Genomic DNA, 26,610 nt, shown 5'->3' on the forward strand with positions numbered 1-26,610 from the left:
GAAGCATTAGTGTGTGGGGTATGTATTAGTATGTGTTGCCAGAGACGGTCCAGTGCCTTTACCTTGGGGCTAGGAGTCCTTCCTGATCGCTGGCTTCCCTGTCCCATCCTTACCCTTCTCTGGCTGCTAATGCCTTCCCTCCCCATATTTGTAATATCACTGATAATAAGATTGCTCCTTCTCAGAGCTGCACCTCAGAGGCTGTTGCTGTGCATTGAAGATGTAGATACACTCTTACGAAAGAGACAGCATTTATGTGCTGCCAAGTAAAGCTGATTCTAACAGAATTACTGTTGAGTTTCTGTTGGCTGTTGCAGCCCTGATGGTGCCCAGGAACAGATCAAACCTCCTGAGAACTGGGGCCACAGGTTCATTTAATGGTGTACCAGGGAAGGGGGATGGCAGGCTTATTCCCAGAAGGTCTCTAAAATGTAAGAAACATTACAAAGGAGTTGTCAACCATTTTTGGTAGCTACAGGCCCAGGCATGGGTAGATAAGGACCAGGATGGGAGAAACGGTATGATCAACAGAGAGCAGATAAATGCGTTCAGATACATATGCAGGCTATTTTATTGGTATCTGGTGATGTTAACAAGCAGTAGGTAGGATAATTTTTCATCTAATTGGAGAGATATATTTATAGCCTGTTTCTCATTATATAATGAAAAGCTACTAATGGAGTCACAGACAATGATACGGGTAATAGCTTAAACAGTCTCACTGTCACTTAAGTGAGTTCAGGAATGACAGATTTCTTTCATGCATGAGGTACTGGGTACATTTTTTTCAACTCAGATATGGCATCAGGTTCTAGTCATGTCCTAAAGAAAAACCACAGTGCAGTATTTTATTTATAGCACTATACTCTGCGTGAGCGTGTGCGTGCGCTGGAGGCTGGGGATGAGTTGTCATATACCTTAAAGAAACCTGCCTTTCAGATACAAGAGCAATTCACCTCTTACCTCAAACTGCCCTTCAGCTCCCTTTCACTATTTTTTTTTTTTTTTAAGAAAAGCAAGTGAAATAAGATCGACAAGTCCTTACGGTGACCCTTATTGTTTTAACCGTCCCTTGTCTCATTTCCAACTACTTCCTAATAAGACCACATTCTACCCTGTCTTCATCTACACAAGCTCATTTTATTTTTGTCTGAACTTGTTGCAAACTCCCTGATCTGCTGGATTTGAGAAAACTTGGATCTCAATTGATTGTGAGTTCTTGGATTTCTTTTGGCTTCTTTAAAGTTGAAAACTGACAGTAGGCGGGGTTAGCAGCTTATCTGGGGACATAAAGGACATTTTCACAGACTGGTGTTTGCTGAATGAACAAAGATAAATTGAATTCTTAATACAACTAAACTAGATGCCTATAGATTTTCCTGTTTTGCAGCTCTTGTCTCTAACTTTTATCAGTAGATTTAAGATCTTGACAACTTAGATTCTGCTTTGCTATTGTGTGCTAATAGTTCTTCCCTTAATAAATCTCAGTGGAAGCTATAGGATCTTACAAGGGTAAAATGTATTCCTGGAAAAACATCCAAAAATGGATAACAGATTTATGCTCCCAAAGATGATGATCCTATTGAAGGGGAGAGAGACAGCTGCTCCCCGGTAGTCCTCTCCACCTTCATCTGGGTGGTGTACAGACACCAGGGGGAGGCAGGAATTCTGCATCTTGCAGGGCCTCACAGCTGGAGCTCCAAGGAATGCCCTTGTTGGTAATGGTAAACCCAAAGACAGTCACCCTAAGCAATCGTAGCAACACCTTGGGTATACATTAATGCGTATGTGCACAGATAAATGCTTGTGATGCTTTTCAGTATGGGTAGTAACTTGTTTAGATAAAGTCTCAGAAATGTATGAAAATACACAAGCTAGCCAGTCAGGCAGGAGAGTAGATGTTGCCTGTGGCCTTTGCTCTGACTGGAACTGGAATTGTGAAGAAAGCCATCTCCCGCTTTCCACCCCCGCTTAAGTGAGAGGGACAAGGTTAAGTAGACATCCAGGAATATCCTGAAGGGGTAACCCGCATCTACCTGAACTTATTTTTGGAAATATAAAAGGTATGGAAGATGGGTGGAGCTGGGTTCCTGTGCCCTTCTGGCCTCGGCTGCGCATAGGTTGCATCATCTCTACCTGCCCCCGAGACCAGGGAGACAAGGGTCTGGTCTCGGGCCTTTGAGTCTGGGAATGAACCGTGGTCTCATTACACCCAAACGCACTCCTGGGAAAGTTTTGCTTTTTTCTGTTTCAATTCATATATTTAATTTTCTCTCCAAATGAGACTTCACACGGCACAGTTTTGAATCCTACTTTTAAAATGTGGTATCTGCTATGTCCAAATATTCGTTGTAGGGGGTGGGTTCCAATGGGAGTGCCTATTATTTAAAACCAGATTTTCTACTTCGCGTCTCAGAAAATGTGGGGCTCACTACCCTGGTCCCCTCCCCATCTGCCGGCTCTCTCTCGCTGTGGCTGCCGTGGCCCGGATGAGGTCGCTGCGGGGATTCGCGCCCGGGCTAGGGGCGCCAAGGGCTGCTCCCGCGGGGGGGCACGCTGCTGGCAGGTGGCCTCCAATCGCCCCGTGCCCGCCGCCCGGGCCCCGCCCCGCGCCCGCCCGCCCGCTCCGCACGCATTGGTGCGGCTGGCTGTCGGTCCCCGCGCTCTGGGGAGGGGGCGCCGCAGGGCTGCGGTCCCTCTGCAGAGGGCTGCTTGCTCCAGGTGCGACCGTGGCTTCCCGGCTGCCTAGGCGCCTGGCCCCGCGAGCGCCGCCCGACCTCGGCAGCAGAGTCGGACAGGGACCCCGGCGTCTTCGGTAAGTGGAGGGCGAGGAGGTTGCAGGGTCCGGTCCGCTGACCGCCTGGGCGGCAGGGTGGGCGAGAGGTGCCGCTGGACACCGGGAACCCAGGCCCCCGAGATGGCCGAGGTGAGAACCGGGAAGGTCGTTTGTCCCAGGCATCTCAGCCAGCGCGACCCTGCTCAGTTCTGCCCACCTACCCTCCTCGCGTGACAGCCCGTCCTAGAAGCATGAGTTGCCTTTAGCTTTTTCCTTCTTTCTCCTTTTTTGGGGGAAATGTGATTTGGGGTTCCTGGTCATTATAATTCTGCGGATAGCTTGAAGCTGGGTTATCTGCTCCACGCCCCCGGCACTTTCCTTTTTGAGTACTTTCTGCTGCGCGCTAGCTCCTGCCACAGCGCGTCGAGCCAGGAGAGACGCCTTCCTCCGGGAGGAAGCTTCGTCCACGTCTGGCGCTGGGGGAGAGTCGCTGCTTTTCTCAGGCAGTGGCTGCCCTTCGCCTCCGTGCTTCTCTGCTCAAGGGAAAAAAGAGAAGGGGCATTTTCTGTGGCATTGGACTTATGATTCTATCGGGAAATGAGAATAGAGACTTTAAGATTCCTGAGGCGATAAAACTATCCTTGCAGGTTAAAGACGAATCGTTTGCAATCTAACATTCTGCAAAGTTTTATTGTCTACAGACTGCATTTTCCCGATTTCAGTTAGGTTTTTGTTTGAGTATTTGTTTTATTTCTACAGTGTGATAGATGTTCAAGTGAGCTTCTCAAACAGTTGTCTTCGGGCAATCCAGGTTAGTTTCAAATGATACATTCCTAAACGTGATCTAATGTCAATATTTCTATTAGTTATACATCCTCTGGTTAACAAAAACTCTCAGGCGCTGAGAACTCACAAGAGGTGAGAAGACAAAGAGCTATAACCAGCTGTGTGGTTCTAGTGCTGACGGAAGCATTACATGAGGAGAGACGCAGTAAAATGTTCGTATCTTCGTTCCAGTGTTGTTTAGGATGACTGTCTTTCTGTCAGAGGCATGGAGTATGTACCACCCAACCTAAGGGAATATTTACTTAGATCATAAACTGATTTTCAGAGTTCTAGTTCCTTTTGTGGTTCACAAAATCAGGAGCTACTGAAATAAACTTTCAACAATGAAGGATTTACATAAAAACAGTACAAGGAAGGAGTCTCTTTGCTTATTTTAGGACATCCATCAACTAAATTCTTAGGAATGTTGTTAGATGATCACCTCACATCTCTGTTCATCGGTACCATCACACCATTCTGTGGATTAATTTTAAAACATACCTTTATATTTATATATAACTAGTCAGTTTGCCAATTGCATAGCTTATCAACTTATATTTGGCTTTCAAATTAGTTCCAGAACCAAGAAAACAAAATATAAAGAATTTCAAAAGCTCGATTTTCAGATAGCAAGAATGTAGTCTAATCTTGGTTTAATTATGAGTTGATGGGCTTGCATTATGGTTAAATGACCATTAAACCATTTCATAAATTTTTGACTAGTGAATCTAGAGCAGATGGGATTCTGCAAACAATTCCCTTTTCTGATGAAATTCTTAAAGCCATTTCAGAGCATAGGCTTCAGAAACAGGCAGTTTTGGGGTGACCCTGAGCTCTGTTACCCACTACCTGCGTAATCTCGGGCAAGTTGCTTAACCTCTCCAGCCCCATTTCTTCATCTGCAGATGGTGATGCCACCACCCACTGACTTTGGGATGTTGTGGGGAGGAATAGAGATGTAAGTAAAAGTGCTTAGCACTTCCTGATACACAGGAGTTGCTCAATAAATGTCCGCTATTATTATCATTCACTCTTACTGACCTTCAACTGTGTGCTCATTATGGAAAATGTCTGAACAGCAGATACTTGGGGGGAAAAATGTCAAAATTATATAACTAAATTTGAGAGTGGAAAATGACAGTAATGTTAAATTTCCCAAGAGTATGTATGAAAAGTAGCACCTCCTTGATGGAACATACATTTTTAGAACAGAAGCCTTATGGTATAATGGGAAGAACAGTGGGGAGTCAAAGTCTTCAGTTCTAACTCTGGCTATGACCTTATCTAGCTGTATGGCTTTCAGCAGGCCAACTGCCCACTCTGGAGCTCAGTTTCTCCATCTGGCTGGACCTGAATAATCTTGAGTAATCTCTAAGATCCTTTGCAGCTTCAGAATTCTTTATTGCATGTAGTAAAAATTATACTAGCTTGCTTATCATCCTGCCCTTCACCGGTTTTTTTGTTTGTTAACTTGCAATTCAGAGTCATAAACAATTCATAAAGACAGCCCAACTAAAGAATTGATAAAATAATATCAGATTTTCAGAGTAATCAAAAATGAAGTTTTAACAAAGAGAACAGAGCAAAATAGATTCACATTGAAATCTTTTTGATAGGGGTAAAGTAAATCTCAATTTTTATTCTCTACTCATTTCAGTAAGTTATTATATGGGAAACATGCCTAGTAGAATCATATACATTCAACTGAAATAGTTTCTGTAGAAAACAATAGGCTGATGGTGAAATAAAACACCACTCTCTTTTCTCTCATCAGGTTGATCGTTAAATAAAACAAAAATCTACCCAGTAAAGGGCTTTCGTGAAGAAATTAAAGAGAGAAATTACAATAGAGAAACTAGGCATTTGTATACTGGAGAAACCTCCTTAACAACTATATGGAGTAAGACGAAAAGAGTGGATACACCTGGAAGAAATTTTACTTAGTATGATGTTTTTGCCCACCTTTTTGTCATAAAAGGCTGCTAAGGAAGAAGGAATACAGTTTTCTGGAGAAAGAGAGTGTAATGTAAAAATGGAGACCACAGTTTCTGAAATTCAAGTAGAAAGCAAGGATGAGAAGAGACCAGCAGAAGTTAGTCCTCAGGATAAGAGGCAGGAAGAAGAGGCATCTATGCTTTGCTTCAAGAGAAGAAAGAAACCAGCCAAAGCGGTGAAGCCCAGAGTCGGCTCTGACGCTGCTGGTGTGGCAAGGAAGTGTCCCCTAGAAGCAGGCGCTTCTGATCAGCCACAACCCCAAGTGGGGGCCTGGGCCTCAATCAAACGTCTTGTAACACGCAGGAAAAGGTCAGATTCTTCAAAGCAGCAGAAGCTCTTTGAGGCTAAAGTACAACCTGAAATCAATGCTGAAGATGCTGATCCTTCTAAGAAAAAGGCAAAATCCAGACTTAAGATTCCCTGCATAAAATTCTCCAAAGGGGAGAAAAGAAGTAATCATTCCAAAATTATTGAAGACTCAGACTGCAGCATCAGAGTCCAGGGAGAAGCTGAAAGTTTGGATACAAAAACTCTGACCCAATCAGATGACCAGGCCACAAAGACCAAGGTCACCCAGGATGTAAGTGAAGATGTCTCTCAGAAAGGGACTGATGAGGTCTGTGAATTCAATGTGAGCAACAGCATAATTTCTCCTGGAGAGACAGTGATTTCAGTAGAAGTTGGGTTAGATATGGGGCCTTCTGCTATTCAAACAGGAACTCTAATTCTTGAAAAAGATATTGAGATGACTGAGGAAAAGCAAAGTGTTCAACCCCGGCAGGCAAGCCCACTTGAAATTTCAGAAACAGAACATCCGCTACCAGTGGTTTCTGATGTTTCGCCCTCACCTGCAATCCCAGATCAACAAATTGTGGAAGAAGCCAGAAACAGTATTCTAGAAAGTGGACCAGATTGGAAAGACTATGAAAGTAGAGAGATTGTAGCTGAAGAGAGTAAGCCAAAAGACACTGAATTGAGCCAGGAATCAGGCTTTAAAGAAAATGAGATCAATGCAGAGATCAAACCAGAAGAAAGCAAAAGAATGGAGCCAATTGCTATTATTATTACAGACACTGAAATCAGTGAATTTGATGTTAAGAAATCTAAAAATGTCCCTAAGCAATTCTTAATGTCAATGGAAAATGAGCAAGTAGGAGTTTTTGCTAATGACAGTGGTTTTGAAGGTAGAACTTCAGAACAATATGAAACACTTTTAATAGAAACAGCCTCTTCTCTTGTCAAGAATGCTATCCAGTTGTCTATAGAACAGCTCGTCAATGAAATGGCCTCTGATGACAAGAAAATAAACAACCTTCTACAGTGACTTAATTTCCAGATCATGGGAGGGAAAAAAAAGCTTAATGATGAATTATTTTACATGTTTGTGGCATTTCTTACTCAGTAACAAATGAGAGATTTATCATCTGTGGAATTTAAAGGTATAATTCCAGCCCAGAAGTGCTAAAGAATTAATCAAGTTAATAAAACTCTCCCTAACACTGAAATGCAGTCACTTCTGGGTTGGAGGAAGTCAGTACAGACTACGATGCAAGGAGACACAGACGGAGCTGCTAAAATCACATGTGGTGATTGAGATGCTGGGAAGAACATGTATTTATGGAGCTCTTACAGTATGCCATAAGCTCTTTGATATCCTCTGACGTCACAAAGCCTGGTTTCCTTGTGATAGTTCAACCCTCTGTATTGGTTAACATCCCATTCAGTTTTCCAAAAACTTTTTTTTACAGTGCACTTTTATGTTGTTTGAAACGGTGAATAAGGTGAGCTATTTTTGTGAATGTGTGTTCAGAGTTGTTACACTCCTAGGCAGTAGTCTTACCTCAAAAAAATATTGCATTTTCCCAGTTTCAGCAGAATATGCATATTTGAATTAAACATGAGTGGTTTTCCGGTCTTTCTCATGTCCCTTACAAAAGCCATTCACAAATTGCTTCAAGCAGGCAAATAATTACCAAGTGCCAAGGTGTGGAAGCAGGGAGTGCATTTTCCCTCTCCATCTTTCTTCTGCCTCAAAGAGACCTGTATAAATCCGTTTCTGCATGGGATCATCTGCTGAAAAGTTAGCAACAAAAACTAAAACAACAGCAAGAAGAAAAACAACAGGAGTGGAACATTCTTTTCCATCCAGGAGAAGGCAAACTCCCCAAGTAACAAATATTGCAGAAAACAGGATTCATCTGTCAGGATGACTTCTCTAGAGCCATACTCCTCAGCCTCTCAAAGAGAAGGGGAAAGGGAATTCAAAGCCAGCCTGGCAGTAAAACTCCTAGGAAATCACAATAATTTAGTGAAAATGTTATTCATTCTTGACCTAGAATGAGCCAAGTACACGGTTGAACAGAAAGTGAAAAGTTATTGCCAAAGCACATTATACTTTAAATGTCAGTATTCTTTCATTGTGCCTGTCTGTTGAGACACCAGTAAAAAACATTTTACATGGATATTGAAAATTAACTTTTTCATCCATATTTTAGTCCAGCTAATCCCTTACAAAATAGTGAACTTAATATAACAATGAGAAGGGCTTATTTGCATTTTATTTAGTTATTTAAATCATCAATCTCATCAATGATTGCCTTTTTTTTGAAAAAGTCATTCTATTTCAATCGTTTCTTGTGTAAAATGACCACACTACTACAACAAGCTCCCTGCCTCAGAGACTAGGGTTCATGCTGTGCAGTCTCCCACTGTCTAAACTGAGTGACAGTGTTACTCGGAAAGTAGATGACGTCATGGAAAGCTTTCACTCGAGGTATAAGGTGTTTGTTAAAAAAGTATTTGTACATCCTTGGAGAAAAAAATGTACCTTAGATGATTTTAAATGAGCTGGTGACTTACTGCATTATTTGTGGATTGCATATGGAAAGTGCGTGCTAGTTTGTCCTATAGAATCTTGTTTCTTTCTGTAAGTACATATTGAGACCTCTGGCAGAAGAACCTTATCTGAATTTGGAAATGAAGCAAATAATGGATATTATGAGAAAGGTTCTTTGCTGAAGCGCAAAAGTATTCCCCCAGCTTTTCCTACCTTCATGCTTATAAACTTTGGGGAGGGGGGCCCACTAAACGCCTCCAATTTAGCAAGATGAAAAGTGGATCTTTCAAAACACATGACCCAAGAAATTCATTTAAGAAATTTTGATTATATAACTTTTAAACTTTTTTTTAAAAAAAGACTGCTAAGTCATCCTTCCTAAAAATACTCTTTTTAAGTCACTCTATGTGGTGCTAACAGACTTGGACAGCTACCAGCAAATATCATACCATATTTAAAAATGAGCAATTTTAAAAACCTGATTAAAGTTGGTGCATTTTACAGTGTTTTGAAGAATCCTGCCTTTATTTACTGCAAGGATGGCTCAAGCCAATATACTTGCATTTTAAGTTTTTAGTAATCTCTCATGCCTGAGCAAAAAGTACAGCTCTTATCAGTTATTGAAAATATTTTGAAAAGTTTAGGCAATTTATTTGGGAGTTTTAAAAAGAGAAACGAGGTAAATACATGTAATGAATTTTTTTTGTTAAGAAATAACATTTTATCTAACGAGACCTAGGTTTCTATTTTTTTTCATTGTAGTTTGATATATATTTTTGGTTAGAATATACTATAACTGACTGATTTTTGTGATGAAATATGTACTCTACTTGCATTCATTCTTAAATGGTTGTTTTCTCCTCAGTCCCCCCCCCCCACCCCGCCCCGGGGAAGATTAGCCCTGAGCTAACATATGCCAATCCTCCTCTTTTTGCTGAGGAAGACTAGCCGTGAGCTAACATCCGTGCCCATCTTCCTCTACTTTATATGTAGGACGCCCGCCACAGCATGGCTTGATGAGGGGTGCCATGTCCGCACCCGGGATCCGAACCGGCAAACCCCGGGCCGCCAAATCAGAACGTGCCCACTTAACCGCTGCACCACTGGGCTGGCCTCTCTCCTCAATCTTTTCTATTGAGACTATCTGGTGAATTAAATAAGGATTCCAGTTTGAAAAAGGAATCTGGAATCTAACTGGTCAAATGCTACTACAGTGAATTCTAAAGTGACCCAAATTGTTTTGTTATAGAAATAATTAAGAATCAGATGACTTGGAGGTCTCCCATAAAATATTTTTTATTATAATTGCATTTATTTTACGCAATTTGATCTTATATGCAAGACATTAAATGAAATAGATTCTTATTCAATTCACATCTATTTGACAATATGTAAATGATTGTTTAAAAGGCAATTTAATAACACTATATTAATTTTCATTTAAATTTGCTGTGCTATAAATGCTGCTTTTAGTGAACAATAATTAGCTGGGATTCACTTTCTCTTTGAACTCAGAATTTTACAAGGCTGGTTGGTTTATTAGATGCTTTTTAATTTTTTCAGCATATCATCTTCCCCCTTTTAAAAGTCAAGTATTATTCGCTGTGCTTTACAACCCAGTGAATATGAAAATCCTCCTCTATTTCATGGAGCACTATTCACTTACATTTTCTTAAAGTACTTTGTAGGATATAAAAATAGTAGCCGATAACATTTGAGTAAAAGTAGCAGAAAACAAAAGAACTTTCAAACAGAAATTATGCTCTCTGCCACCTCCTCCACCTCAAAGAATAAGAAGCATGTGGCACAAATGGAGTTCAGAAAAGCCGTCTGCATAATTTTCTTTCAAGGTAATCTATTTGACAGCATGAAGTCTGTGATGATCTTAATTGGTCTACCATTGAGTGGAGCCTTAGAAACCCTCTGATTTACTTCTGAGAGATTATGTTATTTCACTAGTGTGTGTGAATAGCCTTGCTGCTAGAGGCTTTGAGAGACGTGGGTCAGGAGAGGGTCCCAGTCAAATCTGGCTGACGCATGCAATCCAGTTAACTTCACCAGTAAATTTCTAACTTCAAGTTGCCTTATTTTTTATAGTTAAGAATTAATTTTGGGGGGATTTAAAGCACAATTTTAAAAATAATTGTTAGGCTTTAGAATCCCATTGTTTGAAAAGATTCTCTACTTAAATATGTAAAGTCTACTTTCTAATTCCTGATATTCAATATTTCAGGGGTTGACTTTTCTGCCTGCCATTTCTGCATTTTTAAAAATCTTCATTTAAGGCTTAGAGTTCTTTAGGTTCAAATTCCTATGATGTTTTATTGTGTAACATGAAGTTTCTTATTATACAGAATTCAAATTTTCAATATATGGTACACTTTATGGTACACTTTTGAAAAGAATTTTTTGTAATGATCCTTATTTAGTTACAAAGATTTAACAGAAGGAAGCTACATAAAACTTAGATGTCCTGATTAAATTCAACTTGATTCAACATGTGTTGGGTATAACACATGCCAAACACTGTTTGATAAAGGGGACAGGCTCCCTGTCCTCCCAGAGCTCAACCTAGGGAGCAGCAGCAGTGTAACTGGGACGGGCTGAGGCCAAGAGCCACAGGTAATGCAGCATCGTGAGTGCCAGAGGGGGGAGAACAGAGAGAAAGGGATAAACTCTGTCTGATGTGGGGAGGTGGTCATATAAATACAGGAGCAGTTTGAAAGCATTCAGTCTCTCAGTAGTTAAACAGTGTATTCATTCTGACTTGTGAACAGGTGCAAAAAAAGACCTGCGTAATGTTACATATTTATAGTAGTTCTTTGTCTATAAAAATGTTAAGTGGATGAGCTATTATGAAAGTAAAAGTTCCATTTTGTATTTCTCATTTAAATTAGTACTATATTATTGTGGATCAGATGCTAATATTAAAGAAATAATACTCTGTAAAAAAAAGATTTCAACCTGAATTAATACATATACTATTAATACAGAATAAATGTTGTATTGGCTCATGTTTATTTAATTTATCCAAATCTTTTAAGAGAAACGTGGTATATGATCTTCATTTCCTAAAAATATAAAGATCACACTGATGGAACTACTGAGTTAGCACTACCGAACATTCTAGTAGCTATCTGCTGATGGGGTGTGGGATAGACTTCACAACGACATATGCCTAAAGAGCTGCCTCCAGCAAAGAGACGCACAGACACCTAGAACTCAAATTGTTTCATTAACCTCTCTCCATCTAAAGGGCAATTCTGATTTTGATGCCATCTATGAATCTGACAGAAGTGCACTTGTTCTCTCTCTTGCTGTACTCAGTTGTCTTTTCTACATTAAACTATGAATTAATAATCTTTATGATTTTCCAAATAACTAAACAATCTTGATGTGAAAAATGTAAATGATTCAGATGGTGCCTGGTTAAAGCTGGGTGTTTTGAAAGTTCTGTGTTTACTAAAACACTGATTTTATTCCCCTAATGTTGACAGTCAACTCTGTTTTCTCTGAAGCACCACCCAATGATAATCACTGGGCTCGATGAAAGAGTGGACTTTCCAATCTTGGGACCAATTTAAAGTTGACAGTGCCTTAAAAGTCGTAAAACTAAACCTTGTTCCAAAGCAAAATGTCTTATTAACGTACAAACACTGTACATAAGGTACTTAATACTTCATATTTGTAGAATTTTAAAATTTATATTAAATCACATCTTTCTAATGTAAAAGAAAGATACGCTACTTTTTGCAAACTTGTCCTCTCCTGCAATTCTGCTAACCCCTTTTTAGAACTCCCTTTAAAGCTGAAGTCTGGAGTCCCCAACCCCTATGTGAGTAACTACTTTTCCCTTTCTCCCTGAAAGCTTGTGATCACTAGGGGCTAAGTTCCTGAGCTTAGGAAAGAGAGTGAGCATATGTGTGTGTGTACATGAACATACTACACATCTGCAGAAAATCCTCAGCAAAGCTGGGCAAAGGCACCGTGAACAATTCAGGAGAATCTAGGTGAGGGGAGGATGGTGCAGCGCCCCCTAGCCTGGAAAACTTCCAAACTAAAAATTGTCTGAAAATTCCAACCTACCATAACAGCAGTGGCAGCAGGGTCCAGCAGTTTCTGCACATTAGCAAGACTGATGCACTTTGCCCACCATGTGCTTTGCAGCTAAACTCGAATAGAACCTTAGCCTTATCTTGATCTTTATGACAGTGCAATTAGGGGGAAGTGATTAAGCCTTTCATACACTGTTCACAGCTATACCTGTGACCGTAAATCCAGGCCTCCCACCCCTGCACTCCTGGGAGATGGGGAACACAGGGTGACACAAAAGCAGATGTAATCATTTGTACACTTGTACTCGAACTTTTTATTCCCAATTTCCTACTTATAAGAAGGTCTGGTCAGTGGGTCTCTGGACCACATCTGTGATCAATCAGTCACAACTAACGCAGCTAGAGACATGCATGCTCAAATCAATCAGATATCCTCATATATAAACTACAATGCAGAGGTTCCATGTGGAACAGCCATTTGTGGCAAAAAACCTTAGAATATCACTGCTCTTTTTAAAACAGGTCATCTAGCACCAGAGTGTGTCCATCCTCCTGATCGGAACTAGTTAGAACCGTCCTTGTGCTCTGTGTAAAGTTGAGATATACTGAATGCTGAAACAACTGGTCACTACTCAATTCAGGTGAAAAAAGTCAACCTAATTTTCTGATCTTTTATCCAGATGTGCCACAAACGGCCTTATCAGTAATTTCACTGATTTCAGACTGAATTTGCTTAGAATTACCTTTTTAGTTTTATGAGTTTCCTACATACCCTTAATGTCTGGCTGATGTTTTTCTGATCTGTGAAGGGTTAATACTGAATGACAATCATTATGGTTCATTAAACTCTAAGGCTTATCTATATTCATCTGGGTGATTTTAATATTTTTTTTCCATGAAGGTATAATTTAAATACAGTAAAATTCACCCTTTTTAGTTCGGTCCTCCAAATTTTGACAAACATATAAAGTTGTGTCACCTCGGGAGTACTGTTTTTCCCTTATTCTGATTTCATTGTTCTTTTTATCACCTGTGTATTTTAGTTTAATATAATTTCCTGGCTGCATCAGTGAAAACTGCTACTTGCTGCAGAAATTCAAAATCAGGGCTTCTTACTCCCAACCTTTAAGCCAGGATAGGGAAAGTCAGGGCTGCCATGCACAGCTGTGCAAACTGTGCATAGCCCCTCTCCAGGAGCAGCACTCATTTGTTGAGTGGCGCCCCCGAGCATTTATTGTGCACAATCTGCACGGTCATACGTGGTGGCTCTGAATGTAGCCAACAGTCTGAGAGATCTGCGAAACAGGAGATGGTTAAAATAAAAAGAGGAGTCTTCTGTTTATACGCCTGCCCTCCCACACTTTAAAATACTGTGCTAGAAAGAGGACAGTAAGCTCTGAGCTCATAGCACCAGAGTTTGCATATATGTGTAAGAAGGGCAATGTTGGGAAATGAGAACTGGTCCAGCAAAAAAACTTTTGAGACTCACTCCACTGGAATCTTTGGTCTGCATTTTAAAACCTTTCCCCTTACATTTGCAAATGTTATATCCTTTTTATAAAGAACCAGCACAGGTTCTTAGATTTTCCTCCCTACAAGGCAGTTATTACAAATACCAGTTACCAAAAAAAATTTTCTAATTAGATACTTACCTACATATGGTTTGGACTAAGCACCACATACCTTCCACTACAGAAAAATGTGGCAGCAGTAAATTCACAAGATCTCACCCCTCAAAAGCCTGTTTGGTCCACAAAAATCTAACATGGACCTTCCTGAAATTCAATCATTTGTACACTTGTACTTCCTGAAATTGAGTATAACATATAGACCACCAAGGGGTGACAACTACAGCTGATAAGGGCCTCCTTCTCAAGCTTCCTTCCTGCACAAGCTTCTCCCCCAGTTCCTAGGAGAGCAGGACCAGTCCAGTTGTGCAGAGAACCCCTCCCAGGACAGTGCTGTTCCCGCAGACTTCGGACAAGAAAGGACGCCATGGTTTTCTAACAGCTTAAGGGAAAATACTTTATTTTCATTATTTTGATACAGTATCACCATGTTGTTTCAATGAAAAAAGTTTCAACATTGTATAGACACTGGAAGAGAATTTATTTTAGAGGAAGTGGGTTCATTCTTTAAGCTGGCTAATCAGCTGTAAAATAAATTTAAGACAAGCATTTGATGATGAGCTGCAAAGTCCTAGGATAATATTAATAATAATGCTGCAAGCAGAAATGATGGGAGAAAAAAGAGGGCAGACTGTATTCACTATTGGAAGGCAAGAAGAGCTGAAGGTGAAAGAACTCTATTCAAGATTCAGAAGGTCTCAACTTGCTCAGAGAATGGAGGTGAGGGGAGAAAGGAATAAAGAACACCAAGTTACAAAGTCAGTTGTTGAACCATAGTTGAAAGAGAAAATTAATTCCAGGAAATAATATACAGGCCAACCTCACAGGTTGTGGATGTGAAGAAAAGAAACAAGAGGCAAGAAACAAGGAGTGTTTACTCAAATGTCTCTGATTTATCTCTTGACCAGGCAGAACACCAAAAACTGAGTTTGATGCCTGATTAGAAGAGCAAATGTGATTGGGACTGAAATTCTAAGCCTTACTGTTAAAGACTTACAAGAATCCTCAGAAATGCTGAATATAACAATCACAGTAAATGTGATATTTTAAAAAGTTTGCTGCTGCTATAATAGATTTACATGTAAATTAGAAATATCTTGATCAAAGAGGGATGTCAAGATATTTCAGCACCTAATATATTATGGAATTCTAGAAAAATGCTCATTCGTCATGACTCTATAAAGTAAAGTAAGATCTGGCAGTAGCTAACTACTAAATAGTGAATTAAGTAGTGACGCCAAATTTGAGCTTAACGTGGAATAGATTTTCAAAAGGTACACTGCTGCCACCTTTTGGCAAGATTAAAAATTTACACAAATTACAACCTACGATGACATTTTAATTTCACAAAGAGACCTTCTTAGACACACAATTATTTCAAACATTATATTAATAGATTTAAAACTGTCTTGCTGCTTAATACATCTCTGATTTTTAATAATCACACTTTTTATTTTTTAAAAGCTTCCATAAAGGATAATAAAAATAGAACTTAATTCAGAGCTAACACATCTCATACTCCATAAGAACATTATTAACTTCAAAGATAACTAGGGCATAAATCCCCAAATTTAACTTTCTTTGCATTCTTTAGCTATTGACAACCATTGCAAAACTCACTTTAAGCTTTTAGTCAACCTCAGCACTGCGGACATTTGGCCCAGATAAACTGCATTGTGAAATGTTTAGCAGCATCCCTGGCCTCTACTCACTAGATGCCAGTAGCAACCTGCCCCTTACGCCACTCAGTGTGACAACCAAAAACAGCTCCACATAACCAAATGTCCCCAGGATGACAGGGATCACCCTGTGTGCTGGTTAACTTTATGTGTCAACTTGACTGAGCCACAGGGTGCCCAGATATTTGCTCAAACCTTGTTCTGGGTGTGTCTGTGAGGGTGTTTCGGATGAGATGAACATTTGAATCGGCAGACTGAGGAGAGCAGACTGTCCTCCCTAATGTGGCAATCAGTTGAAGGGCTACAAATGAACAAAAGAGCTGACCCTTCTGAGAGGAAGAGGAGCTTCTCCCACCTGACTATTGAGCTGGGAACTGGTGTTTTCCTGCCTTTGTGGGTCTCGAACCTGCTGGCTTTTGGAATGGAACTATACCATCGGGTCTCCTGGGTCTCCAGCCTGCCAACTGTAGATCTTGGGACTTCTCAGCCTCTGTAATTGTGTGAGCCAACTCCTTCTAATCAGTCTCTCTGTATATACTGTATATATGAACACACATACTGTGTACACACACACACACACACACACACACATCCTGTTGCTTCTGTTCCTCTAATACATCCTGGTTGAGAACCACTGTTGTAGATTATGGTACTGGAGGAGATATAGTAGAGAGTAAATAGGGAAGAAAGAAAGGAGCAAAGCAAGACATGGCTGGGGAATGACTAGACATTACCTTTCTCTCCAGGGATGGGAGTTGGAAAGCACTTGACTAGGACACCAATTTTCTGCTAACACAGATCAGGGTTGACAAGAATTGGGCTCACTGCATCATACCTCCAAAATGTTACCTGGCAGAGACCACTTACCTCACACTAGGACGACACATTTGGGAGACACTGCTGTAAAACAAGAACACATTCTATAAGCTGAGCTAATAAAAGGTTTTGTTTACGACCAAGTCACATTAATTTATTTGTCGTGATAAAATACAGGAAATCCACTGTTTTCATTCCATATAGAGGATACAGAACTTTCTAAGAGTATTTCTGAAGCAAACTCACAGTACTTTAGGTGGAAGAGTCTAACCACGCAATCTCTCATTGATTTCAGGCTCCTGTATTTTCTATGTGTAACTTGTATTTTGAAAATTTCTTCAGTGGGCCTTTTTTATTGTAGACGTTTTTAAAATCCAAGTTTCTTTTAAAGTATTTTAAGTTGATATTTGATCTGATCTGACTAAATGACTATTTGGCACAAAACAGAAGAGCTGATGACAGTTAATGTCAATTGCATCAGAGCAATAAGCTACTAGGTCACCAAGTGTGGCACAGATACAGACTGAAACACAAAGATTCTTCCAGGTCTTGAAGACAAAAGTCACAGTTTCTGATTCCTGGTATATAAGACATTCAGGCTTGGGACTGTGTAATCTCACCAGTTTTCAAAAAGTCCAACGATACAAACACAGAAGTACAGCAGAGAATAATCAGGTACAGATTTCATTCTTAGCAATTTAAAAATTAATTATAATAAAATACCATAGAGCTATATTTAGTTTAAAACATACAAAGACACAGTTTACATTATGAAAACTCCTCACATGGCCTATTTTACGTTAATTACTACAAAAAAAGCATACTTCTCAAGGATCTGAGTTATATCATCAAGAATTTGCCAATGCAAATAAACGTTAATGGAATTATACATTTTCCAGACTATCTTTTTCCATGATTAATATGTATTTCCTTCAGGTTTAAGTGAGGCCTTTTCCAATACTATCTGAATAGAACATAATGAATTACTACGTTAACCCCATTCCATTTCTTGTCCCCATCTAGTTTTCGGATGACCTGCATCAAAGAAACAAAATGTCATTCTCTCCATTGCTTTTGTTCCTTTTCTTATGTGTAGACAACACGTTGGGGGTAACTTTCAGTAAACTGGAATTGGCAAGGTTTTATTCCCAATAATGCCAAAGAACAAACATCCTCCTTGCTAAACGCTAAGAGAAACACTGATGATTAAACTACGGTGGAAGAGGAATTGTAGCAACACTGCTGTTTCTACAGTATTTGTAAAAAATAAAAATAGAATTTTGTCAATTAATTATTGAGCATTAAATAGTATATGACTGCTCCTCAGATGTACTAGAATTTATGGGTTAGAATAGTGAAGTTAGTAAGTTTAGCTACAGAATAAATGTAGTTTTCTTTATATTGTTGGTTTTTATCAATAATGCTGAGAGAACTTAATACAATTTTAACACGAATCCTCACAACACCCCTGTGAGGTAGGGATTGTTTATATCCACTTTACGGATGGGAAATCAGAAAATCAGAGCAAGAAATAATACTCTCAAGAGATATATACAAAGAAATCTTGGTTTTCTTACAAGGTGGACCTCACTTATCAGATACTGAGTTCTGACAATATGCTAATAAGGACAAATACTGAAACAGTCTGTTTTTCTTCAGAAAACAACTATGTAGGATCCAGAAAGAAGGGAAAATTCTAAGCTGATCCAAGGGGAAAATGTCAGTTTAGTATTTGCCTGATACATTGATTAAGGTATGTATAACATTGGCAGTTTTAAGAGCTTGGTAATCATTATGTAAGCCATAATATATGACTAAGATTATAGCTCCATTTTGCAGATGATGTAGTCAAAACTAAAAGGTTTATCTGGAAGAACTTTTCTATACAAAGTAGCTTTTCTTAGTGAGGAATCATGTCTTTAAAAAATACACCCAGAGCACAGTGTTAATCATATAACAGTTACTTTAAAAATATGCCTGTTGAGTGAATGAAAAAAAAATAAACCTGGGGCCAGTCACACAACAGTATTCACTGGCTCTCGGCAACCCAGTTTTTGGGATTTTTTTTCTTCAAAATGGAGTTAACGTTTTTCCACTCCCTAAAACAGAGAAGATATTATGAAGACTAAGGAAAGAACATTTGCTTTGAATTCCTAATATTAAAAGGAACTATAGGAATAGGAATAAGAATACAATTAACCACTATTTTCTTAACACCCAACAAAGGTGGATATATTTCCGGTTTAAATTAACGTTGTCTACCACAGCCAGTCAGCCGCAGCAAACTCTCACTCGGCCCCGAAATGCTACCTACCCCACAACTCCTAGGCACCCCAATCCCACCCTTTAGCTACAACCATTCTTGTGTCAAGGACTAATGACTGAGCAAGTAGGGAAGAATATAGAAGGGAAAAAAACAGTAAAACTGTTACCTGAAGGAGAAAAAAAAGAATTTTCCTTGAAGAAGGCTAGGGAACATATCCTGAATAGCCTAACACACCTGATATCAATGTTAATATTTGTGTGAAATCTGTGAGGGCACTATGAGTTTGAATAATTGCTTAAACGATTTAGGTTTAAGATTAGATGAAGGTCTGACCCCAAAGAACAATGCGTTTAACTCCTCCCAATACGACTCACCCTCTATCAACAGCTAGTTAGATTATGCTCTCAACACATAGGAATCTATTTTTTTTTGAAGATTATATTTCTCCTTTTTCTCCCCAAAGCCCCCCGGTACATAGTGGTGTATTTTTAGTTGTGGGTCTTTCTAGCTGTGGCATGTGGGACACCACCTCAGCGTGGCTTGATGAGTGTTGCCATGTCCGTGCCCAGGATCCGAACTGGTGAAACCCTGGGCCGCTGAAGCAGAGCTCGGGAACCTAACCACTCAGCCACGGGGCCGGCCCCCCAACACAGATGAATCTTAGTCTCAGGAGATTTTATTCTCTTGTCTAAAGCAGAAACTTACCCAATGCCCATTGGTTTTCTTTATTCAGGCCTTAAGAAAAACTTATCATTTCATAATTCACCTAAACTTGCTGTCTACCCACAGAAAACCTTCGTGCCCTCAGAATGAGCTGGATTTCCCTCTGAGCTCCCTCCTCACTGAACTCGTTCTGTTGAGGAACTCTCATGTTGTCAGCAAATGTCCTCAAAAGTGTGCAGTCAGGGAGGAGCTCAAAGAGTTTTTGTATGCAGTTGAATTCTAAGCTTCACAAACCAAATTGGTTAGATATTATTAAAATCTAAAGGCTTAGAATTTAACAGGTAGCATACAAAAAAGATGAGGCTGTTTTGAAGCTTCTCTCTTTTATTGTTCTTAATTAACTATATAGTATTTGAAATTTAAACGTTTCAGAAACAATTTAGATCTATCTTTTGTGGTGAAGTTTGACCGGCTATTTCCCAGCTACATAGAGCAGGAGAATCTATCATTTAGTCCATCAATCTTAATTTTTCTGGAGTTTTAGCTTTGTAAGTTTCACCACTATAAAAGGGAGTTAAGTTTATTCACAGAGGGAAAGCTATCGTGGATTTTAAACATAGTTCCAGGACACTGACTTTATCTACTCTGCTAGTTTTATAGACCAGAAAAAAGTGAAAACCATGCCACTGAAAAATTACTTTTTCAAGCAATTGTTAGAAAATTAACATAAACTCAGGCAGCCTAGAAAATCTCCTGACACTGAGGGTAGAAAGATAATTTGTATTTTATCATTTTCCTCTTTAAGCTCATGTAAACCCCTGGTCATAAAAATCTCAAATTGCTCTTAGGGTCTTTAAGAAAACACTCTAGGTTCAGGTGACAACACTGGGGTGTTAGTCAACACAGATCTACCTGAATCTCTTCTCTGTCTGTGACTCTGGGGCTTCTACACTCATCTGTGTGTATGTAGCTGACTGTTTCTCTCTTTAAGCTTTTTTTGACGTCTCACTCTTCTCCCTCTCTTTTACCTAAAATACTTTTTATTGAAAATGAGATATGCTCAATGTTAAAAAATAAATAAAAACCACGTAAGATGTTGCAGAGCTAGTAAGTAAAAAGTAATTTTAAAACTATTCATGATTTGGTATAGCTATGCCTTAAAGCAAATTTTTACGTTATATAGTTATGTGTTAAAATAACTAGTAACTTTCTATATGGCAGAAAATATTTTAAAATAATCCTCATAGGCGCTTAATTCATATAAAACATTAGCCAAAAGTGATAGTCTAGAATATCCTTTTAAAAAGATTTCACTTACTTCATATTCAATTTGCTTTTACTGATTCTACAATCTAGAGTAACTTAGAAATTCTATAAATATCCACTCTAAAGTTCCATATTTCTACACTGATTTCTAAACTGCGATTTATGAAAAGTTCACAGCCCTAATTGAAGGTTACATTTTAGTAGTCATGTATTAATATATCTTACAATAAGAAGACCTAATATATACAACCTTAAAACTATAGATAAATGGCAAAGAAAAAAAGTCAATAGAACTTTAGGAGGAAAATAATTCATGAATAAAAAAATCCACGTTAATTTTTTTCAAAATTGATATAAAAATTCTGAAGGAGAAACTGCTACTCAACTAGGATAGTGTCCACATTTTCTTGTGTGAGCTCTGACTCTAAGGCACAAGATGAGTCTAACGGTTCTTGCGACAAGCGAGAACTTTTCAGGGGGACATCAGACCAGCTGTCACAGAACGGCTGAAATCTCTGGGCTAATGCATTACCAAATCTTGGGCATCGGTTATATCTGTAAGATTTACCTTTGTGTGTGTACATGTGTTCCAGCAATTGGCTCTTTCGGAGAAATTTATGACCACAGATGGTACAGGTGATTTTTCTTTTCCTTGAAAAAGAAAAATTACAGTTTAATTCTACTGGCTCTGTGTCTTTGGAGATCAAAGACACTTGACTGATCTGCAAAGGCTCTGTGGTACCCCGGTTCAAGTGGTCAGGCTGCTGCTCGTTCTCCTTGACAATGAAGGAGCTGAGCCTGCGGCATTCAAGAGCCTCGCTAGTTTCATTAAGTGGATGCACTTCACCAAGGTCATTACTTTCCAGAATGGAAGCAGGGACACCAAATGGGAGGGATCCAGACACATGGGTGTGGAGATGTTGCCTTAGATTACTACGGGAATCAAAACGTTCACCACAGTAATGGCATAAGTGTATTTTGATACTGCTTTCTGTGAAAGTGGGGCCTGGCACCTCTGACGAGAGTGAGGGATGGCTCTGAGAAATCACAGATTCTGGGTCACATCTCTCCTGCTTGATGGACACTGGGGGCTTCTGGTGCTCCTCCAAGGCCTGGGCGGCAGGGTGGGCCCTCTGCTGGTCTGCAGTGCCATCATCCAGCCCAATAGCAAGAGAGAGCTGCAACTGGGGGTGGTCACCCTGGACAGCAGCTCTGTTTCCACTGTTATTGGAAGGAGCTTCTTTGACCTCCAGCCCTTGTTTGACAGCTGTTTTTTGGGTCGTTGAGATCTGAATGCCATATAAATTTGAGGACTGCACAGTCTCTGGTGAGAACACTTGATTCATTTCGGTCGCAATATGAGAAAGGTAGTCGGCATGAAGAAATCGAATCCCTTCCTCCAAACGACTGTGATCCACAATCTGTTTTGGCCCTTTCCCCGTGTACATGATGTGCAACAAATAGCTGAATATGTCAGGCTGGATGTCAGTTGGTTGTATTTTTATGCATTCACTGTTAAAAACGAAAAACAGACCCACACAATGAAACACCCAGTTGGCCTTTTAGTTAACAGGATACAGTCTTAACCTAAAGCAAGTTCCTCTTAAGAAGTTCAAACTTCGCAATCTGCCTTGATGGAAGATGGCAATAAAAGCTTAAACTTTCATTGTACACCAGTTTCATGGCCTAGCAACAAATCTTCATGTATTCAATTTATTTCCTAAAATTAGGAAACACGACAGATATTCTGAGTAATTCAACATTAACTTAGTGGCTCCTAAGTAACATGCACTATACTGGTGCCATGGGTTATAAAAATGATGAATAAAATAGCTACCCTCCTCTTAGGGAACTTAAAAGTCTACTGAGTATATAACTAAAAAAAACTGAAAACAGGGACTCAAACAGATACCTCTACACAGATGTTTATTACATTATTCACATTAGCCAAGAGATGGAAACAACCCAAGTGTCCATCAACAGATGAATGGATAAACAAAATGTGTCATATACATACAATGGAATATTATTCAACCATAAAAAGGAATGAAGTTCTGATTTTGCTATAACAAGGATGAACCTTGAAAACATTATGCTAAGTGAAATCAGACACAACAGGACAAATTTTGTATGATGCCACTTATAGGAAATACCTAGAATAGGAAAATTCATAGAGACAGAAAGTATATTAGAGGTTACCAGGAGCTTGGAGGGGGAGAGTTAATGGGCACAGTTTATGTTTGGGGTGATGAAAAGTTTCAGAAATAGATAGTGGTGACGATGAGAAGCTCTGTTTTAAGCATTTTAATATTATTAATCCATTTAATTTTCTTAACACCCTGGGGTGGGTATACTAGTCTAGTGTTTCACAGAGAAGGAAACCAAGGCACAGAGAGATCAATTACACTGCAATTATTTTCTTTACATGCATTACCTCTCTATTAGATTATAAATTTCTTGAGGGCAGGGAGTGTAATTTACCTTGCACTGGGGTCTACAACAGTGCACAACATTGTGACTGTAATTTATGCCACTGAATTATACAATTAAAAATAGTTAAAATGACAAATTTTGTTATACATACTTTACCACAATAAAAAATATTCAAAATTCTTAAAAAGGTCTATTAAAATCGGTAATATTTAGAATTTAAATTACACTAGCCTTATTTTGGCTTCCCAACTATATTAATATATCTACTCTTTAAATCACAAATGAATACAGGCATGACTTTGAAAAGCTTTAAAATAACCCCAAGCCAAATTTTTACGTAGGAATCTAGAATTCAGATAATAGATGGAAATATCTGTGTAAGAAGAAATCAGGAAACACCCTGCAAAATGGATGGTGAAGACAACCTGAGAGAAGTGCTGGACGTCAAGGAACATTGGGATCAGTCACTGAACTTACCTTCCCGGAAGCAGAAGCGTGTGTCAATGCTCCAGAAAGCACTGGGTGTCAGCATGCTGGCAACCCATTTCTTCAGTCCTGATTCTCAGGATTCCCTCTTGGGTTTCACTCTTGACTCTGACCCACCCACTGCCATGGTCTGTGGCAAGGTTTTTTTCACATCAGCACAGAGCTCTGTTAACTGAGGATTGTCAGCTGCTCCACAGAGACACCACCAGCAGGCCTGCCACTTCAGTATCTCCTGCATTTACTGGAGCCTGATGCCTGGTACACAACGACCGCTTTGAGGGCTGAACCAACTCACAGCTTCTCAGACGAGACTGATGTGAAGGTAGTGTTTCTAATCTAGTTTCTACATTGCCGCTTAGGTCAGAGAGGAAACTCTTTGGTGTGGCAGAAAAGGCTACCCAGAACCTGTCCCCCACTCTAAGCTCCTCTCCTCTTTGTGCCATACATTCTGATCATTCTGATCTACTCTGTTTTCTGAGTGTGCTAGCCTGGCTCATATCTGTGTGTTTTCATGCATTTTTTCCCTCTGCTTACAATGTACCTTCTTGCATTCCTCTACAACATCTGAAAACTCCTCCTGATCCTTCAAGATCCTTCAGGATCTTGTTCCAACCTGTTCCAACATTCTCAAAATAGGGCTGCTGACACTCCATTCTACCTTGTACAACACTTCCATTATAGACTTATCACATTAAGTATTAATAATAGCAGCTAACAGCGCTAAGCTCTGTTCTAAATATTTTAATATTATTAATCCATTTAATTTTCTCAACAGCCTGGGGTAGGTATACTAGTCTAGTGTTTCACAGAGAAGGAAACCAGGGCACAGAGGGATAAATTACACTGCAGTTATTTTCTTTACACGCATTACCTATTAGACTATAGATCTCTTGAGGGCAGGGAGTGTAACTTACCTGTTACTGGGGTCTAGAACAGTGCCTTACATGTAAATACTCAATAAATAGTTGAATGAATGATCAATTAAAAATGTATAATTGAGGGGCCAGCCCAGTGGCATAGCAGTTAAGTTCACACAACCTGCTTCAGTGGCCTGGGGTTCACCAGTTCAGATCCCGAGCATGGACCTATGCACCACTTATCAAGCCACGTTGTAGCAGGCATCCCACATATAAAGTGGAGGGAGATAGGCACAGATGTTACCTCAGGCCCACTCTTCCTCAGCAAAAAAGAGGAGGATTGGCAGCAGATGTTAGCTCAGGGCTAATCTTCCTCAAAAAAAAAAAATGTATAATTGATGCTGGACTCCTAAATATTTCATATAACATCTACTAAAAAAACATAGAGAGTGTTCTATCACTTTCAATCTAGGATGAATTAAAGCTATTCTTTAGAAAGAACTCAGAATCTGAATGTCACTTTCCAGCCCTCTCTCTACATACCTATCATGTTGGGGTAACCTAAATTCAAGAAAACTTTTTGAAAAGTTTTTGAAACAAATGACCTTTGAATTGTAATATGGAATATACGGTGAGTAGAATTATGACACTGAAACCTTGCTATGAAAGTGTTATGGAATAGAAATCAACAACTTTGTGATTAGAGCAAAGACCTTTAAGAGCACAGATTTGCATCTGAGTCTAACGTATTAACTATATAATCATAAATGGACACGTTACTTAACTCAGTCTCAGTTTCCTTTTCTGTAAAATAGGGGTTATAGTAGAATTTACCTTAGGTAAATACTTAGTGCTTAGGTATAGGATAAGCCTTCAATAAATTTTAGCTATTACTGTTTTCATTCTTATTTTCCACCATGGATCCTATACTCTGAGTTTAATTACTGATGTGTAGAAAAAAATTATTATAAATTTTTTTTTATTAAGGTGACCCCATAACAAAAACCCCCAAAATGATGTTATAATAAGGCCTAGATATATCACAATATTAAAAATTCTTCTGATTTACAAAAGCACACCCTTACCTTGTTTGGTGAATAAATATCATCTTGAAATAGTTAGAAAAAGCAGCAAGCACTGCTCTGTGGGCTTTGAAGTAAACATCTCCAATAGCAACAGTGCAATCACACAGAAAACCAAATTCTCGTTGCATGTTCAGCTGCTGCAGGAGGACAAGGCTATGGCTGGCTGTGTCCATTGTGGCTCTGAGAAAAAGGACAATTTTTTCTTATGAAACTGGCTACAGTTTATGCAGACCTACAGAGTACAAGGAGCACTAAATTTAAATGAAATTATCCAACAGCTCTCCATACTGTCCCTTTCACCCCAAACCTAGCTAACATTAAATCTCCCCATATGACAATCAACGTCAACGCTGCTGAAACTGTAAAATATGGCTTTTTTTCATCTGGTAAGAAGGTAGCTTGGTATGAGTGACACAGGAGCAAAAGGAAAGCCTATCCTTTTTTATCTATGTGACCACATGTTTCTAGTCCTGTTTCCTCACTGGAAAAATGGGCATGAGATACTGATCCCTCCCCACCTCAGAGCTAAATGAAGGGAGTTATGTGAAAAGCACCTTGTGATGGAAACTGCTATTCACACAGAAGTGTGTCCTGGCTGGGCTACAGCTGTCACTGCTCCTTACAGATCCTTTGTGAACTCAGGGGACACCGGCCTCCTAACTATCATACAATGTTTGTGAAGCTTATCAGTCACAGTATGTTCAGGAGCCCTTAAAATAGATGTCAAGACACATCCCCCGATTTACATGGGGCCCTGGAGCCCCATGGGAAGGAACCTAAACCCTGATCTAAACTGGATTCAGACACATATAAACACGGAGGTTCCCGAAGGAAGCAAAATGCACCACTAGTCCCACGGTGAAAATCATGCATGAGGAAGAACATGCAAAAGAATTCTGGCGGAGAAGAGTAGTGTGAGCAGCAAGGACATTCAAGGGCACTGT

General features: G+C 39.4%; 2 protein-coding genes across 14 annotated transcripts in view; one reads left to right on the forward strand and one right to left on the reverse strand.

Annotated features, from left to right (window-relative positions):
• The window catches only part of ZBTB25 (zinc finger and BTB domain containing 25), a 42,287-nt gene that overhangs the window by 5,281 nt on the left and 10,396 nt on the right, over positions 1–26,610 (reverse strand). For 5 of the 11 annotated variants that reach the window (XM_014855279.3, XM_070513770.1, XM_014855278.3 and 2 more), the window contains 2 exons: positions 25,667–25,846; positions 21,138–22,317 (listed from right to left, as the gene is read on the reverse strand). In XM_014855279.3, coding sequence (XP_014710765.3) covers positions 21,183–22,317; positions 25,667–25,839 — 1,308 coding nt within the window. In that variant the 5' untranslated portion in view covers positions 25,840–25,846 and the 3' untranslated portion in view covers positions 21,138–21,182. Of the gene's footprint in view, positions 1–3,187; positions 3,310–3,710; positions 3,849–4,063; positions 4,079–16,661; positions 16,695–16,752; positions 18,710–21,137; positions 22,318–23,715; positions 23,853–25,666; positions 25,847–26,610 lie in introns of those variants that run through there. The other 6 variants (XM_070513774.1, XM_070513772.1, XM_070513775.1 and 3 more) reach the window with 6 other exon arrangements.
• On the forward strand, positions 552–11,419 carry AKAP5 (A-kinase anchoring protein 5). 3 transcript variants are annotated; one of them, XM_070513778.1, is made up of 4 exons: positions 552–2,815; positions 3,536–3,587; positions 4,507–4,559; positions 5,376–5,538. In XM_070513778.1, exons 1-4 carry the CDS (start codon positions 2,490–2,492, stop codon positions 5,389–5,391), a joined length of 447 nt encoding a protein of 148 aa, XP_070369879.1. In that variant the 5' UTR covers positions 552–2,489; the 3' UTR covers positions 5,392–5,538. The 3 variants fall into 3 exon arrangements, with proteins under 3 accessions (XP_070369879.1, XP_070369880.1, XP_044629685.2); XM_070513779.1 differs by lacking the exon at positions 4,507–4,559 and having other exon boundaries at positions 5,376–5,519; XM_044773750.2 differs by lacking the exons at positions 3,536–3,587; positions 4,507–4,559 and having other exon boundaries at positions 2,620–2,815; positions 5,376–11,419.

The sequence above is a fragment of the Equus asinus genome, chromosome 7 (assembly GCF_041296235.1).
Source record: "Equus asinus isolate D_3611 breed Donkey chromosome 7, EquAss-T2T_v2, whole genome shotgun sequence".
Lineage (NCBI taxonomy): Eukaryota > Metazoa > Chordata > Mammalia > Perissodactyla > Equidae > Equus > Equus asinus.